This window comes from Haliotis asinina, chromosome 6, assembly GCF_037392515.1.
Source record: "Haliotis asinina isolate JCU_RB_2024 chromosome 6, JCU_Hal_asi_v2, whole genome shotgun sequence".
Classification (NCBI taxonomy): Eukaryota; Metazoa; Mollusca; class Gastropoda; order Lepetellida; family Haliotidae; genus Haliotis; species Haliotis asinina.
The window spans coordinates 68,089,219-68,108,811 of NC_090285.1; the positions used below are offsets into that span (position 1 = coordinate 68,089,219).

The 19,593-nt window shown below is 37.1% G+C and overlaps 1 protein-coding gene across 8 annotated transcripts in view; it reads left to right on the forward strand.

Annotated features, from left to right (window-relative positions):
- LOC137286344 (serine/threonine-protein phosphatase 6 regulatory subunit 3-like) overlaps positions 1-13,875 on the forward strand; it is a 38,288-nt gene extending 24,413 nt beyond the window's left edge. For 3 of the 8 annotated variants that reach the window (XM_067818148.1, XM_067818144.1, XM_067818147.1), the window contains exons 20-27: positions 233-357; positions 1,569-1,728; positions 2,010-2,080; positions 4,616-4,799; positions 5,121-5,237; positions 5,931-5,981; positions 9,798-9,956; positions 10,651-13,875. In XM_067818148.1, the coding sequence (XP_067674249.1) occupies positions 233-357; positions 1,569-1,728; positions 2,010-2,080; positions 4,616-4,799; positions 5,121-5,237; positions 5,931-5,981; positions 9,798-9,956; positions 10,651-10,732 (949 nt within the window). In that variant the 3' untranslated portion in view covers positions 10,733-13,875. The remainder of the gene's footprint in view (positions 1-232; positions 358-1,568; positions 1,729-2,009; positions 2,081-4,615; positions 4,800-5,120; positions 5,238-5,930; positions 5,982-9,797; positions 9,957-10,650) is intronic. The other 5 variants (XM_067818150.1, XM_067818151.1, XM_067818146.1 and 2 more) reach the window with 5 other exon arrangements.
- The last annotated feature ends 5,718 nt before the right edge of the window (positions 13,876-19,593 follow it).

Here is a 19,593-nt window from a genome sequence, read left to right on the forward strand (position 1 = left end):
AACATGCAGAAGAAGTAAAACCTTTGTTGTTTAAGTTGACTCTGTTATGCTGGATTGATGTGGAAGCTCTCTAAGATGAAGGAATAAGTATTTTCTCTGCTGCTGCTGATATACACAGAAATGAAAAAAGATTTCATTGTGACACAACAGAATGAGTGAGTGGTAACCTGCATCGAAAACACATCAGCTATGACTCCCTGAAGGACATGTTCAAAGTCTGTATGCATTTCAGTAGGTTGTCAGGGGAGACAGCCCGCCATGATAGTTCAGAGGAGGACAGCACAGACAGCGAGGAAGAGATCAACTCACCACAGAGGATAACACAGTGCCAACAAGCAGAGAAGATGGATGTGGATGGTATGTGTATGTTGATATATATGTTGATATATATGTGACCATATATTACAGGAGGAGTGAAGAGAAAGGAACAGCCTGGTGTGGAAGAACGGATGGAGCCAGCACAATAACTTTGTCGACATTTGTACACGTTTCTCGAACACCTGGTTGTCCCTTTCCCTTTCTCTTTACTCTTTCTCTTTACTTCTCCTTTGTAACACATAGTGAAGTATGTCAGTATTTTGATGAAAGTTTGTAAAACAACTTTTTCAGTTATAGGACTTAAATTCTGCAAAAACCTCAGAGAGGTGGTATGTTTTGATTGTGGTCAGTGTTTCATTGAGTAGTATATTTTTGGTAGTTACATTGCAATTCATTGGTGTGCTTTTGAGATGAATGGAATATAAGATGGGTTTACGGTCATGTTTTATGTGATCAGTTAAAACTCTTCAAATTTCTAAATTCTATCATGCTTCCAAGGGAGATAAGTGAAAACAAACATTTTTTGTGATTTTCTTATTCAGTGAAAAACTAATTCAGTTTCCAGTTTCATGAACAACTAAGCATAACATAAAGGGTAATGGATGCACCAGAAATGATTGTTTGTTTGCTGTCAACTGCCCTAACATGGTACTGGGGCCTTTGTATTCAGCAGCATCTGTACATCCGTCCGTACATATGTCCTGTTTCTTGTTAACACAATATCTCATGCACTGTTGTACAGAATGTGTTCAAATGTGGTGACAGCCGACATTTGGGAATTAGGCAAAAAGCAGTCGATTTGGGTGACCTTGATCTTATTGTTAATATGGCCACAACACTGTCCACTTTTGAACTTATGTTAACGCAATATTCCATAAAACATTGTAACCAATGTCCTCCATTTTGTTGACAGCCTGCATTGGGTGATCATGCAGACACCAATCATTTCACGCACGTTGCGAGTGAGCAAAAAAAAAAGTAGTCCATATGTTAGAAATATTTCATTCTTCTTAAGCGTCACAATGTAACCAGCGTCACATTTTTAATTTAGAATGAGCCACTGTATCAACAGTAGACTTCAAAATTTTACTGGGCCACATTTCATTTTTATGTGCAAAATGGCCCATGGCCCCTGCCTTTCCCAATCCCAGTGTTGTGTTGTGTGAAGGTAGAGAACTTATTGACTGTTGATGTTTTTGATGTTAATAAGATTTGCTTTTGACTATGACTGCTTGTATGCATGTGTGCAGCTGGCTGGGCTAACTTTGATGATGTGCCAATGGAGTCTGGTGATGCTATGGAGACAGGTGCTTCATGGAGTCAGGACAGATGGGCACAGCCAGCCAAAGCAGCAGAAGAAAATGGAGAAAATTGGGCTGACTTTTCCAATATGCCAAATCAGTTCAAAGAGTAAGCACATTGTTGTCATCAGTTGACCTTTGAAGTGGAAATAAAATGATTCTTAATGTGTTAACAGCCATCACAAGGGTTTTGTTGGTTGACCCACTATAATACCACAGGAAGATTGTTTGGTGCTAAGAAACTCATTGACTTTCTGGCTTTCACCTTCCTCGTTTTCTGAATTCTACCACTATCATAGACAACCTTGATGGTCCTTTAAAGCATACTCTTTCATCTGGTATTTTTAACTAATTTGGACTTATATTACTGATGATACTGTTTGTTTTCAGACCTGTAAATCCAAGAAGTTCGTCTCCAGTTGCCATGGATACGTCAGAAAACACAAGAGGTAGTGCTTATGGTTAGTAATCAGATTCAAGTGAGGCTGGTTGTATCACGGATATTGTAAATACTCAGCTGAAGGCTGAGGATGAAGTTGTCTTTAATAATTCAGTGATATGTTTTACATTTTCATGCCCCCACCATACATGGCAGGGGGCATATAGGGTGGCCCCGATGTCTGTTCGTATGAAACAGGGAATGTAATCTTTCCACTTCTCCACAAAAAAGGCTCTGTGGAATTCAGCTTACACATGGACTTTCTTGTTACTCAGATGATGTGCATGTCTTATTTTGTCTTTCACATTTTATTGGGTTAGGTTTGGTTTGACATGGAAGTACTTTTGCCGAATTTCTCTATGATGATAGTGTAGTATGGGACGAGGGTGTGTGTATGTTATCCACTTCTTTGCAAAAACTACTGTATGGCATACATTTAGATAAAAATGTGCTTTATAGGGACTCTAAAGGTGTGCATCTCATATGTTGATTTTATATTTAATGTATTTTTATCCCCCTGGCATGTAATGCTGGAGCAGAACTGAAAAGCTGTTCAATATTTTTCTGCAAAACATGTTTCATGTATTAGTCAGAACCTAAAGTGATGCCTTTTAGTACATCCAGGTCTTTGTGATATATTATTTTCTCGGTTTCAATGGAAATGTTTCTGACTTAGTCTCAAAATGGAGTGGTGGGCTTCGTTTCCGGCACAGAACTCAAAATCTGTTCATTCTTTTTCTGCAAAACTTGGTAGATATACCAGTCAGAAGCTAAAATGGTGCCTTTTGCTATTTACAGGCTTTTGTGATTTCTTAGTTTCTTGGTTTCCATCGAAACGATTCAGACTTTGTCTCAAAAGTGAGAGGTGTCTGTCGTTTCCAGAGCACCTCTCAAAAAGTTTCTAACATCTGTCAGCAGAACTTGGTAGATATATATTGCAGACCCCAAAGTGGTCCCTTTTGCTATTTACAGGTTTTTGTGATTTATAATTTCCGGGGTTTTCATGGAAACGCTTCTGACTTAGTCTCAAAATGAAGGGATGGGCTTAGTTTCCGGAGCACAACTCAAAACTGTTCAATATTTTTCTGCAAAACTTGGTAGTTTTTTTTTTTTTTTTAGGCAAACTACGAAGTCATGCCTTTTGCTTTTTATAATGTTTTGGCATTTTATTTTTCCTGGTTTCCATGGAAACAATTCTGACTTAGTCTCAAATGGACAGAATGGCTTCGTTTCCGGAGCACAATTCGAAAATCATTTCATATCTTTCAACAGATCTTGGCAGATGTATGAGACAGATCTTGAAGTGGTGTCTTTTGCTGTTTACAGATATATGTCATCTATATTTTGCATGAATTCCATGGAAACAATTCAGACTTAATCTATGAAGACATTAAGTAACTGTCAGATGATCTGTCCTTTCAAATATGTAGGGGCTTGGGGTGATATGTCATCTTCTGATGACTCTTGTTTCAGTTTTAATACCATTTGAACTTACATGACTTTTGCTGAATTTCTCTGTGAATGAAGTGTGACAACTGATGAAGTCTATCCACTTCTACAAAAAAGCTGTTTAACGGAATTGATTGTGCTACTGCATGTGTTTCATTGGGACTTTAAAAGTGTTCATCTTGAACTTAGTTGAATTTGGTTCTCTTCATCCTGTTCATTCCACATAACATCTCGTAGTTTTTGCACTTCTCAAAAACCACAAAACTCATTTAGCTTACATATCACTTTTGTAGAGACTCTACAGGTGTGCGTTTTTGTTTTTGTATTTTGTATTATTGAACTTTTTAAGTAGAAATCAATCATCAGAGCACACTCAGTGTAGGGCACACTTCCTGTGGCAGCAGGGGCATTGATGTCCCTGATCTTGTTTCATGTGATAATCAAGACAACAGATGTTCTTTAATATCTGTAAACCAAAAACAGTGATATATTACCTGGTATTAGTGAACACTGGATATAGAAAGAATATGCAAGAAGTTTAGAGCTGTCCAATACTTCATTAAAAGGCGTCTCAAAAATGAATGTAACTGTGATTATATATTCTGGGTCACTGATGTATATTTTAAAAGACTTTATATGAAAATGCTGATTCAAATAAGATTAGCCTGTTCCTATTACTGTCAGGTGATACTCTCCCATCATCCATCAATACAACTTTTCATGTCATAGAATTCAAAGAACATCTACCAGAAACATTATTTATAACTGATGAAAGTGTTTGCTTTCAATATCATTCTGAACTAAGCCCATGCTTGCCATAAAAGGCGACTATGCTTGTCGTAAGACGCTACTAACGGGATCGGGTGGTCAGTCTTGCTGACTTGGTTGACACATGTCATCGGTTCCCAATTGCGCAGATCGATGCTCATGTTGTTGGTCACTGGATTGTCTGGTCCAGACTCGATTATTCAGACCGCTGCCATATAGCTGGAATATTGCTAAACTCACTCAATCACTCTAAGCGTTAAGATAGTCTTCATTACTTCATTACTACTTTCACCATGCTCTTTGACAATAGACTTATCTTCAGATTTAATCTTTTGTCTAGTGGTGCCTCATGGAGGCAGCAACCTTGAAGCTGATCAGAAATCACCACATACTGACCTTGACCTTGAGGATGTGGAGAATGAAGAACAGAAAACGGATGCCAAATGTTCAACTCCTATTGCTTCGCTGTCACCACAATCATCAGATAACTCTCAGGATAATCCACCCCCTCCGCCTTCAACGAGGTATCTGAAACTCACAAAGCGCAAGTTTATTCAGCAGTAGCAAAGTTGGCATATTCCTTCAGTTTGTCACCATTTACGACTCAAAGAAAGTCAACAAATTGTCAATACATGGCACTGATCATGAAGTCCAGAGTGGACTCGGCAGTAGTTGGGTCACTAGATTGTCTGACCTAGATTGATTGACTGGTGAGGATAACTTAAACAATAAAGGCCCAGGCTCTGTCACATTGCTGTATTATTATGAAAAGCTGCATTTAGTTTTATTTTTCATACATCAGAAAGCTGGGGTATTTAAAGAAAGCTAAATTTTGTTTCTTTCAGTCCCCCACGTGAAAATAATATTGAAGAAAGTGTTCAGTCACAAGAAACTTCCAAGCCCACCCCAGATCAGGTGATATCTGAAGGAACAAGCCCGGACAAGATCAAACAAGATGAGAGGTATTTCTCTTGAATATCTCAACATTGCAGTGTTCGTATGTGATTTGTATGTTCATACCAGTGATTTCATTGTTATGCAAAACTGAAGAAGGTGATTAAGATTGTGATGAAATGACATCCATCATCCAGTCCAGACAGAAAGTTTTGTATCATCAAATGAAAATTATTCAAGCTGTTCATTTCTCGATGTTTCATTCTTTATTGTCATGTGCAGATATTGTTATTTGTGTCTAGTTTTTTCAAGACAATTATGTTACATTCTTTGAACACTTTTAATGTTCCGTTGTCTATAAAAGGTGATACTTCCCCAAGCAAAAATATTAGTTCAGTATATTCAAGCCGATTCTCACTGCTGACAACTCTAATGAAAATTGTTCCATTCCATTTGTTCAAAGTTAGGGAAATGGTTACCTGCTTGACAATAACCATATATATATATATATATATATGAATTATATAATTGATCTATGCAAATGGACCTGTGGCTTGAAAGCAACAAACAAATCATGCTACAAGTATTGTATGTCAGTGAAGATCAGCTGGAACTACTATCACCTGGTGTCAAATAATCTCCTTTATCACATTTTTCTGCTGGTGCAAAAATGTATCCATTTGGAGTTTCCCCTGCACCACCAATGCTTGTACTTTTTCACAATATGAAAGGAGCATTTCTTTTTCTACTTGCCTGTCAAGGACAAAAAATGAAATATCTGAGGAAGAAGACAACCTGAATGCAAACTATAAGTGAGTCCAGCTCTCATGGTCGTCGTCGTCGTCGGTGACACTGCTCATTCACCAGTGCTTCTATTATTTAGTGTACCTACAATGTGGTAATCTTATACCAAGCATCTAATTTTGCACTTTTGCTCATGAAGGGCTGAAGACACTGACCAAGTTAACAAGAGGACATTTAGCATGAATTGCACACTTCTAATACCTTTCTTGGACTATTTAGTGCCAGGCTTTCATATGTTGTTACGGTGTTGGTATCATCTTGGATGTGAGCAGCCTAGATTTTCCAGGGTATAATATCTCCCTTAGTTAAAAAATAGACAAGACAATACACTGTCATAAAAGTTGTCGTTTAAGTGGATTCAAGACAAAGCTGTACAGAACAGGGTTGTAATGTATTTATTTGTCATGATCAAGTGGAGGTATTTTATGCTGGATAATCTAGGATGTGAAGTGAATTGCTCTACAGTGAACACGTGGAATGATTACGGAGCTGGTTGCAATCTGGTGTCCATTCCTATAACCAGATACTTAGGGATCACGGTCTGTATACAGACATAGTGTGATGGGTGCTCACGTATTATGGGTGTGTTAGGTTCCTTGACCCATCTTTCAGTAACATTTCCCAACAAGGGTCATTGTTCATGTCTTTTTGTTATTAGGTCTGGGCCTAGATTTTCTAAGCCCTCATTAACGGGATCGGGTTGTCAGGTTCGCTGACTTGGTTGGCACATGTCATCGGTTCCCAATTACGCAGATCAATGCTTATGTTGTGGGTCACTGGGTTGTCTGGCCCAGACTCGATTATTTACAGACCGCTGCCATATAGCTGGAATATTGCTGAGTGCGGCGTAAAACTAAACTGACTCATTCACTCTAAGCGTTAAGATAGTCTTAAGTACCATACATTAACATTACCTAACGACTGTCTCAAAATTTAGGCCCTGTTTTTGAATATCAGTTTGGTTTTACACATTTGAAAACCTTTCTGTGATATTTATGTTTATTTGAAGTAATGAACCAAACAATTGTTAGGAAGAGTGAATGTAAAAATATTATTGTCATAGCCCTAAAGAAGTATAATAATTTGACAGTAGCAAATAACTAATGGACTCGCCTGTTTCAACCACCAGTTATGGCCACTGAGTCACACAGACCATAACTGATTGCAGTCAGCTCTGTCGTCAATGGAAGTGTTTGCTGATGAGCTTATCATTAAGCTTCATGTGTTTATCTGACTGCTGTCATGCGTTCATGACAGTGCTTCATTCATTTAATGTTTGTGTATTACTCATCCCTGACATGTTCAGTGTTCCCCGTGGATCAGAGGGAGGAGAATGATTATCTTGTTCAAAATTACGATTTTCATAACCGATCCTATTTTCCTACGTCAGGAATGCAAATATTGTATGTTCTCTTTGTGTTCAAGGCAACACAGAAAATTAGACCAAAAAATACAATGTGTTTCTTTATGTTTTGAGGACATTTTGTTTAATGTGACAGAATATTTCTCACAGAGCAACAGTGCAACACACTGCTTGGAGTTACTTGTCAATGAACTTAAACAAACATTTATGGGTCATTGAGCATACATTAATAAGTGCCCTGCTCAATATTGTTATGCACTATGACTGAGTTCTAGACCAATCTGCAAATGATGTTTAACCCCAAAAGATAGAAACTTTACAGCTTAGTCCAATTTTTCATGGTATGGATTTTTTTGTTACAGAAAACAATAGCTATGCTGCAATAACCTGTTTGGGATAACATATTTTCATGACCCATACCGTTTCTCAACTAGAAGAAAACTCATATGGTGACGAAATTCTGAAATACGAGTGAGATTTTGGCGTATGTCAACAAATGGCGTATGAAGCAAATCTTCATTCTGATGGAGTAGGTGGATCTGAAGATAGTAATGAATCAATTTTTGTATGGGGTCGGGGGATGGAACTTTTGCATGAGTATAGGACAAAGGGAAATTTATTATTAGAATATTCCCGTTTTGTAATTAAAGAGGTTAAGCTGCTGGACTTTCAGTCTTAAAAGAACAGAACAAGATAGCTATGTTTAGAACTGTCATTTGAGCTCAACTCAAAATGAAGTTGAAGTGACAAGTGCTTTTCTCTAAAAGTGAGCATCACGTAGAAAAGATCTTCATAACTAGTGATGACTAATCATATGATTTTGTCCGAGATTGGACTGATTGTGCCAGTACAAAAAACAAACAAAAATAAGTATTGCCTGTGCTTTTGCATAAAAATTCTTTTTTTAAGAAAAATATAATTTACAAAAAATGAATAATTTGCCTGAGATATCATGACACCCATTACTGTTCCAACCGTAGTGAAACTGCTGTAGCCAAACCTATGAGTATTACAACATTTCTTTGGTCACTTTAGTATCAAACAGCCATCCTTTTGTCAATGTATATATTCATATTGCAGCTAATAAATACTTACTTGGTAATGGTTTATGATGTTGTAATCTCCACTTTCACCTTTATACACCACCAAGTTTCTCATAGTTTGAAATGTGATGAATTAGAATGAATGATATGGGACATATCAAACCAAACTTCTGAAGCATGATATATGTATTAGTGAAGTAAATCCGTCTTTGTGGCCTTGCATGAGCTGTTGTACAGTGTCTAGGTGAAGAAATGGCATTGTAGAAACTAGTCGAAACTTAAGTTGTGTGCCTGTGGTGGTTTTGAGCTGGATGTCAGAGCTTAATATGCATTTGAAATGGAAACAGTTTTCGGTAGATATCTGCATTGATTCAGCATGCTGGCATGATATGGAAGGAAACATTTTAATGATTGTAGTCTGATTAAGTATTTTGTGCAGGAATTCATCTTAGCACAAGCTTTGTCTTTCAGTTAAGGGCTTGTGAATTTTACAGCTATGTATGCATTGTCACTATTTGGTGTACTAGATTTTTTAGATTAAATCACATATGTTACTGACAGTGATAAGTATGTGAACCTGACTGGAACTTGTTTTGGTTCTCAGTCCCGTTGCTATTATAAATTATCAGGAAACATACCTGTTTCACACCTTAGTTTAGACTCTTAAGATCCCCATATGGGATGGCAGGTGTGCTTCCAGTGTTTTACTTCAGCGCTTCCTGGATATAGCTTCAGTATTGCTGACTGGCAGAAAACAACATTTGCTGACTTTTGTTTAAACAATACATGTTTTACCCTTTGGAGACAGGCTGCTGGTTCATATTTTCATTGTGCTTTCATGGCTCAGTCAGTTGTACTAAAAAATATTCTTCCGTGTAAGTAGGTTTCATGAGAAATGAAAGTAATATAGACGAGTCACAACCATAACCAGCCTGTGACATTAAAGCACCTCATATCCAGATTTAAGCTAAGATTGAATATGTTTATTCACTGTAGCAGCAATTTTTTTATTGGAAATATATATTAACACCATATACAGGTTTTACATTTCTTTAGCTTGCATCCCTGTTTATAACCCTTCATCTCAGGTGAAATTGTTGGTCCTTAAATATGTCAGTGTTGTCCATTATTCAGTTTGATGGCATGATTGATGTTTGTAGATTTGTGCATGTTTTGATAGATTCATTGTTAGAATCTTTTGTCCAGAGTAAGCAGGAAAGAGAAATATGTTGTTCCTTTAAGTACATTGAAGAACCCATTTGTTGTAAGAATGCCATGTGACTCCCTAGTTCATGTTCAACTGTGTTCATGTGTATATTAGGCTTATTATCCAGTGCAACTCCCATGGGGAGGTTTTGTTGTATTATGCTTAGAAATTAAATGTCTGCCGCAATTAACATTCTCTAAATTGCTTGCAGTTTTTTGGCGACCTCTGGTTTGATAAAGTCCCCTAGTCCATCCTCCCCAGCTCCCTTGAGTGCCACACAACCCATAGCCACAGAAGAGGTGCATGGTAATGGACCCACACAAGACCTAAACACAGATAATGTAGATACAACAAAGGTTGAAGAGGCAAGGTATATATATTGGACAAATCAAGGGAGCTTAATAGGGTGGACTGTGACTTGCTGTAAAGTTTTATTCTGTGTTTTCATATTCTAATTACACTGCCAACCTCCATTGTCTCCCTGAGCAGTATACTTCACAAAACAGTGGCAGTAGTGGGTGACTTGAACCAAATTTGCTAAGACTGATTAGTGACCCGATTCACCATAAGACATCTTAGCTAGCTGAGCAGATTTTGATTTTGATTCCACTGACATGTTCTAATGCAGCTATATTGGACCTGCTCCATATCGCATTTCACAGTTAATGTATATACCTGGTTAGTGCAGCTCAGTAACTCAATTAAAGTATCAAGCTTCTTAAGACTGTTATTAGTTCTTGTCCCTTGATTCTAGGTTAGAGTGGGTCCCCACCAAGCTGTGCTTCTTTCAGGAGCAACAGTGTGGATCATGTGGTCAAGCTTAGTGACTGTCATCAGACACCAACTACATGACACTGTTCAAGATATTATTCTGTCTATTGTCTGGTCCAGACTTGTATTTCAAGCCACCTTCATATAACATGAATATTTTAACTTAAGAATCAAACAAATCCGTGATCATTTATAGACTGGTGTAAATTGTTTTTAAGAATATAGCCCTGATAAATGTGACTGATTTGATTGAACTGCAAATAACATCTGTCCTCTCTCTCTCTCTTTTTCAGAGCAATGGCCAAAGAAGCCCTAGAGAACTATAACAAAGTTGTGCCCGATTCCTCTTCCAGTGTACCCAATGGCCCCGTTTGAGTCTGTGGCCTAAGTTAGATATATAAGGAAACGAACACATGCTATGAGGCAGCTGCTTCTGTATATAATGCCTTATCAAAAACAGGGATGCCTGTGATAGCAGCCAGGCTTTTAACAGTTTTAATCTTGTCTGTAATGGCAAGCCAGTGTGTGCCCCAGTTCCCACCCAAACAACCATGCGACGACTTGTGTAGACCCCTCATTGACAAATGGCCAGCTCAAAGGACTGATTTTAACCTCCAGATAAAACTTTGTTGGCGTCGTCAGTATGATTACAGATGGGCATACAGCACTTGCGATTCCTGTGATGTTTTAGTTGTGCTAGAAAGAGATGCAGACAATTGTTAGTTTTCATTTGACATCCAAGACTAGCATCTGCCACAATGCATGTGTGTGTGTGTGAGAGAGAAAGAGAGGGAGAGAGAGTGGAGGAATGAATGAATGAGTATAAAGAGTGAGTGGATGGGGGAGGGAGGACTGCCACGACGCTGTCATGGTGCTTTTAAATATGATAAACAGACCTCCCTGATGCTGATGCTGGAACTCGGTATCAGCTTGGGCGACGACCACAGCTACATCACACAGTCCAAGAGTTACCCTTCAATGACAATGTTTGTTGATGCACTTAGCACAGGCAGTCCTAGTGGTATTAACATACCACACCAAGTCAATATTGTTTTAAACAAAAATGTTCTGGTAAAGTTATATTCCCTATGTTCTGCCACTTTATGCACTTTTAGAGCTCTCCCATTATGCATATCAACAATGATATTAATACTTGCAAATCATGTTAAATGTTTGATTGGCTTTTTTGTAATTCATTTGGTTCCCAGTCTGTATAGCTCCTTTGTATGGAACAACACATTCTACTGCTTATGCAAGTGGTTCTGGGTTTGTTTCTTGTGTGTAGTAAGGATTACTTTAGTTCACTAACTCTAGGTGGCAATCTATTATGGTTACAACTAAATCAAAATGTAGCTCAAGTTTGTTATCTACACAGAATTTTTTTTTAAAAACCATATCAGAAAGTTTATCTTTGCCAAGGTCTTGTGATTCTATGTTCCACAGCCATATTATGTATTAGCATGCTTTGTGACAAGCAAACTTACACGTACAATAAAAGTAAGAATCGTTTTGTCACTTATTTATTGCTGTATGTTTTGTTGAGGGTGAATTTTATATGCTCCGAAGATGCATTAATCGATTATGGTAACAAAGGGTAATCCATCATCTAGAAGTACGTGTATATTTTAATATTCTATTTAATTCAGTTAACTTCATGAAGCATAATTGCCATAAAGACTTTAGAATTTTAGAAAATAGCACTCAGTCTCCAACGTACGTAAATTTTGTGGATCATCTTGTGATGGGCAGTTGAATTGTGATATATTTTACATTGTATCAGATAGACATTTTATTTTTGTGATTTTTGTCAACAACACCAAGACTCGGATCACATGCCTGTGTTAGGGGAGACAAGTCTTATTTCAGTGTAATTAAGTCTGAATAATGTGTACATTATGGAGATAATCATGGTCTGTACTTTTGTGTTGTATTCAATAATGCTCAGTAATTGTCAGTCAGCTCAAGATGGTAATTGTCATAAAAGTGTGAAGTTTCCATCTTGATGAGTATTTGTTATGCTTAAATCATGATCTCGTATTTCCATTTTATATTCTCTGACACGTTTTAATTTCACTTAATAGACAGTTTTCCCTTTGCACCCAAACTAGCAATATTTTAAGTGACTGTTCCTAATTTATTTATTGTGTTTGAACAACACATGTTCATAACCAAATGATATCTATGTAATAAGTGTTATTTGCCATGTTGGAAATGTAACCAAACCATCATAATCTCATTTCTTTTTCCTCAGGTGTTCCAGTAAACAACATTTATAATTCCGATCTTTGTCATTAAAACTTATGTATCATTGACAAGTATTTTCTGAACTTAGATTTTGAAGTATTTTGTGTTGACCTGTTGAAGTAACTAGACCCTTTTTTTTTCATGAAACTACTTACAACTCTGAAATAGTGTGATTACTCCTGTTAATTTTTATTTGTTTATGAATCTGAAATATTGCCAATACTTTTGTTTTGAGTATTCATGTCTGCAGATTTTGGCACCCAATTCAGAAAATGTTTCTGTGCCTTTGAATCTTCTTAGACGATTTGTTTTTTGAAATGTTTTATACCAATGCCCTCACTCTGCTCATAGATAATCATTACTCATGCAAGTGCTGATCTGTATAATGTTGTAAATATTACTAAGTTTTAGAAGGAGAGTTTATGTAAAATACCTTACTTACAATATTCTAACAAATTTGCAAGTTTCCAATGGAACACTAGCTAGGTAATTGTTTTGTGATATTTGTACATACTGTTATATACAAGTCAATGCGTTTTGTACAAGCAACATGTATTGGCCATTATAAGCCATGTAATAGTCAATCACGAATGGTTAGTCCATGTATAGCTAATTGATGGGAATTGTTCAAGTGACGATGTCTGTCTTTCCAATTTTCTTTTCTTTATTTCCTACACAAGACTCCTTGCCAGGTTTTTGAATGCATCGTGATAACATTTTCAGTTAAAATGTGTTCATGCGAAAAACTTCTTCCATGGAGCTGCCACAGCAGTACATGTGGAGACTTGAGACTTCAACTGGGGTTGCTGTGTGAAATAAGATGCTTGTTGTAAGTGTGACTCACCATCTCACAGCTTTCAAGTGCTGTTGGATGTCTAGCAACATTAACCAGCAACTGAAATACCCCAAGGTGCTGTCTTACAGTATTGTCATACGATTACTGAAAGTATTGCAGTTATATCTCTGTCCATATGTTAAATCTTGCTCTACAATCACCTAAGAAACGGCCATCGGTTCTCAATATTCTCACCTTCTATATGTGGAAGGAAGGAAGGGTAATGAGAGTGGAAAAGGTTCACAACATTCTAGTTAATTCATCTTGATGTGTCTTGAAGAAGATGTAATGTAAAATGATCACACAGAGTTCGCCTTTAAATAGTGTTGTGCTTACACAATTGAGGAGCATCTTGCACATGGTATGGGATAATTTTTCATATTGTCTGGAAATTATATGAAAAAATAGAAATGACTAATATTAAAATATGAAATTGAATCTTTGCTGATGTTTTTGTAATTTCTGTTGAGCCTTGAGGGAACAGCAATGACCATAACTGCATTTGAAGTGATTCTGTGTGTGCTTTAGTGAAAGTCTCCTGGTCTGGCTTGCCATTGATGTTGTACTGTCTGACATACCGTACAGTTTTCTACCTCACAGAACTCACTGTGCAGTCTTCTGAACTATGCTGTCAATTACTCCATAATGTTGAAAAGAACATATCTCTTCTTAGATTTCAATGCTCATTAGGAACAATTTCAACATCAGATCTAATTAAACACTTCAAATGGTTTCAATAAGCACTGTTGAATTAACACAGGGTTCATGAAGGAAGCCGATGGTAAGATACTGATAAACATTTCTGTGAATACATTTAAAGAAGAGGAAACCATTTTCTTGGGTTTTTTTGTTTTTGTTTATTTTGTTGGTTTTGGGGTGGGGTGGGGTTTAGCGCTTTTTTCAGTAAGTGGCAGGTTGAATTGTCCGTAGGTCCAAGCTTGTAGCTATGACACTAATCGTTATGTCTGGTCAGAGTTAGTCCTAAGGATCTAATGAATAACTGAAATGGGGTTATTGTCATCATTCCATGTGCTCAGACTCTGTGACCAGACATAGACTCTGCCTAGAGATATGTCTTCCATCACACAATTCAGTTTGACAAGCATTTATGTATTGAAAGGGGAGAGACAAACAGTCCCTGACCCTTACCCTAGTCATTGGTTGGTAGTGTACAGTATTTCTGGCATTACTGCCAATCAGCATCTCTCCTGAAATGATTGCTGCAAGTGAAAAGACACTTCTTTTGTGTATGTACCTTCAATATCCATAACTGAATCTGTGAATGTCTCGATGTTCAACATTTCTAGCAGAATGACTGATGTTCACTAAATCATTTTACAGGTAGAAGCAATTTCATGAACTGTATTGACACCATCAGATAATTTCCGTGACTTGAATACAATGCTCAAATTAATCTGAAAGAGTCTTTATGTTCAAGTTGGAGCTCCGGTGAAATCATTCAAAGGTTACATATGTATAACTGTATGCTTATGGCTGGGTCAAGGTGTTCGCTATTCTAACTCATTCCTCTCTGACGTGCTGATAAGAACTTCACAGACTCAACTGTTAAGCATCAGCAGGTTTTAGTTTGTTCAGTTAGTTCGTGAATGTCATTGTGGATGTTGTAATATGGTAAACTGATACAAATCAAACTGCCTGCTATGTTTACTCGGCTATGATCTTGATGTGACAATTAACAGGGGAAAAATGTAGAGAAATATGGTTTTGATCTTCTATTTTGAAAATATGGGGTGTTGTCATTTGTGAAATGCAAAATAAGGATGGAAACAGTGTACCTACTTTATCTTTCTGAAAGTAAGAACCTGTGAAGTATTTGTGTTTTTCATTATTCATGTTTGCAAAGGAAACATACCATTTTCAGAAGTATATTTTTCGAGTTTACCTTTGAATATCACACTCCTAAGGCAATAAGAATATTTGAAATAAAAGTATGCTAGATAAATTAAATCTGCTCCTCAGCACCTACATAAAGGCAGAAAACATTTAAGTTCAACATTAATATTAGGACTGATTGTCCAGATTTATAGCCATTGCTAGACTGGCCTTCTAAGTATGTCTTTTTAAGAGATAAACCTGATTTCCTATATCTTTCCCCCCACCCACCCCCCAACAATTAAATCTGTCCGTCAGAATAGCCACAATGGATCCAGTACCTGCTGTAGATTATGGGGCACTGTCCCTCCTCACTGATGTGTTGTTTTATCTGCTGTTGTTCAGTGTTTGTTGTTTTGTCCCTCATTGATGTCTCCTTCACCCCTGTATGTGTGGTGCGGTGTGTCCACAGATACACTAGTGGACCACCAGGAACATCTCATATTTACAGATTCATGTCAATTCTGAAACTGATCTGTCCTAATATTGTTATTCTGGATACCAACGTTTATTAGTTGCCTGATACGTTTTTTGTAGTTTTGTGCTTAAATGCTTGTTTCCCTGAGCTGGTGTTCTAAGTGTGGTGTGCATTTATGAGCTGTTGTATAAGTGTGGGATCTTTTTACTTATGTCGAGTTTCTAATCAAATTACAACTATGTGGATCTTAGCTCAAGAACATTCATCTGAAATGTTCAAATCGAGTACTTCAGTCAAGTAGTACTTGATTGGGTTGAAGTAATTGTCCAACAATGAGTGATTTTGGTTTTGACCCTAAAATTTGGGACCAAACTTTCTTGTAATGCTACAAAACAAACCTCAGCATTTTAGAATGAATATGCAAGTTGACAAATATAACTAAGCTTATACCTTGACTAGAAGTCAGAGTAACCTGGTATTTATTTGAGCACATGAATAAGTGAAAAATTGATAACTTGCAGTTCATTTCCACCTTTGTCCATGGAAACCACTTTCCATAATAACTTCGAGTGTTCCCCCATCCACAGGTAACATTCTTTCATTGTATTTTTAGACATTTGTTTCCATCTTGCTGGAATCTTCAACTTTTAGACATGTGATTCTTAGATGTAAATATTCCAGGTGTACAGATGTATAATTGATTTATTTCATTGGAGACATATCTGTGTTTATGGAAATGCATTAGACATATAACGTACATTGATATGTGCCAAAATTTAGTTGCTTTAAGTTTTGGTTTCAACCCAAAAGCTATATATCTATTTTATGATGAAGACATGAAGCAGTCTCTTTGTTGATAATTCAGATCTAGGATATGCAGTTAATGAACTTCCTACCTTGCCCAGGTAAATCGCATCCCGAGCCCTGCTGTTGTTAATGTATGCAGAATAATGATATTGTATAGATACATATATATTAAAATACTGTACAGAGGTGTACAGTGGTTCACAGTAAGTTCATTGTAAGTCATAATAACTAATTTTCTATGTGAAGAGATGTGTATTTTAGGGTGAAGGTAGAGCCATGCTCTCACAGTGCTGCATGAAAAAAAACTTGGTAGTTTGACAATGACTTTGTGTACAGAATCATTTGTGTATTCCCTAACAGTGCAGGGTGTGAGATACAGAGACAAAGGCTGTTGATTGACAGTATTTATAAATAAATTATAAAAATTGATATGAATTCTGTTCTTTTGTAAGCGTGTTTCTGACAGATGAGTTGTGGTGAGTTGCTTTTCCATAGTTTAGAATGAGTTTGTTGGCACAGAGTAGATCATTATCCCGGCTGGCTTCATGGGTGCCCCAAACGTTCAATTAACATTGTCTATGCTGCAACGGATATATCTATCATTCAGTTTACCTGTTATCACATGTCATAACACATGTTGTTTCTTTCATGTACAGTCACGATGAAGTGGCCTAGTAGTTAAAGTGTTCGTCATGCTGAAGGTCAGGGTTTGATTCCCTACATGAGTGTAATGTGTGAAGCCCATTTCTGGTGGTGGAACTCTTCACACAATCGCTAAAGCATAGGACCAAAGCGCAGCGGTCCTAGTCAAAATGGCCATACATCAAAATAGCCACAGAAAGTCAAAAAGGCTACCCACACAAACCCCTAGTCAAAATGGCCATACCAAAAAGTCAAAATGGTCATAAAAAATTATTTTATTATTTTTCAATACTCTTGACTTTTGTATTGTATGATATCAAAGTGTAAAAATGAGAAACGATTGTTACGGTTAAGAATTTACCGTGACAAACAATGTGAGAAATCCCCTTGTGAACCAGCTAAACAGATCAAAGACAAGTCATAAACGTTCAAATTATATATTATCTTGCAACGAGAGCAAGGTATACAAAGTCACAAGTCAATATAACAATATCGATTTCAAATACAAGTGAGATAAAATTTAAGTCAATGGGTCACAAAATACAGTATAACAAACTCACCAAAGTCTTGGTGTGAGAGGGAATCAACTATGCAGATTGTAAACACAGCGATCGGTCTGACAGCGGTTAATGTAGGTCAGGCATTGATGATCGTTGGCGATGCAACTCCAGTGAGTATGAAAGACTGTCCGAACGTGACACAGCAACCAGCCTGTATATTTACCTTCAGTCATTTCCCGAACGTACGGGCACCTACGACCATCATCAACACTGTAGAATGCCCTCGAATGAGTCTCCCGGAAGTAAACACATAGAAAACTGACAGCAGATGAATTCCGGAAAACCAGAATCCTGAAGTGCTGACCATCTATTAAACGAAATGTGACACATCATAATTATTATTCCGAACACCAAATGTTGTGACCAAATAATAATTATTACTGAATTAATAACAAAATATACAGAAAATACACTCTTGTAACACTCTCCCCCTTGAGGAAAAGGAAGTTGCACAGAAACTTTCTGTTACAATCATAGCAATAATAACATGACATAATATAATATGAGTAATATGAGAAACTTCTTGCAGAATTACTATGACAGAATGCATATACATACATACAGCATCATCAAGTCATCATACATTTATACCCTGGAAAGTATATCAGCACAAACATTGTCTTTGTAATGTGTTTGATCACAAGACTGAACCCATGCAAGGTCAAACTCCACCTAATAAGTCTCTGATTCTTGTTCTTCATTTTGTGAAGAAAAGTCAAGGGATTGTGATCAGTAAAAACTGCAATTGGCAAAGTGGTGGTACCAAGGTACACTTCAAGAGGCTGCAAATCAAACAAAAGACCTAATGTCTCTTTCTCAGTGGTAGAATAATTTCTTTGGTGCTTGTCAAATTTCTTTGAAAAATAACAAACTGGATGTTCAATTCCTGAATCATTCTCTTGAATAAATAAGGACAGCACCTGCACCAACATCACTTGTATCTATTTGCAACTTAATGCCTTCTCAAACTTTGTTGCCTGCAATACTGGAGAATTCATGAGTATTGCTTTGACTTTTTCAAATGCAGTATGACAACTGCTATCCCAATGAAATTTTACCTTTTAATAAATTTATCGGGCAGAGCCGTAGATGCGTCCAGGGTATAGCGGAGACTTATCGGAACGTATACCCTGGAGATATCGAGGATGCTTTCATGTATACACAAAGTAAATGTACAGACAAAAAACTACAGTGAGCACTCCCTGCAGTTTGTTAATGAAAGGTCTTCAACATCTACATAGAACTTTTCGTGGTGACCACGATGGAAAAACGTGAGGGGTTTCTGATCCTTGTGATTGTTTTTATCCTGGTGATTTTATGCTCGTTTAAAAATAACGAAATTCATACCAAACTATGTCCGTTTTAGTATGGCCCTGTAATGTCTAATGTAGAATTTATTGGTGAATGCGAGCATTCCAACGTCATTTTGAGTGTCATTTACGATTCAAGGTCCGAGTGTGACCTCCATATACTGTATGACAGCCAGCACTCAAAGCCAGATTCTTTACAGTAGATCCTCATGTCCCAGATATGTACCGAAGTTTTATGATCGGGGCTCATTCAATCGTTATGTCGTGGGTGCTAACTAAGTTCTTTGTTTCTATACGTACCAAGTAGTACCTGAAACCAGAGACCATGAAACAGACATAAATATTCACGATACTATCAAACGAAGATTCTATAAACATGGACAAATATATCACAACACTTACGATATTAACCCCAGTATAGCCAGGATATTCAGATGACTATTATGTTTATATTATGTTGTGCACCATACATCACTTCTAGATGTACACATGCTTTGATCAAAGGATAGCTTCACGTGCAATTATTG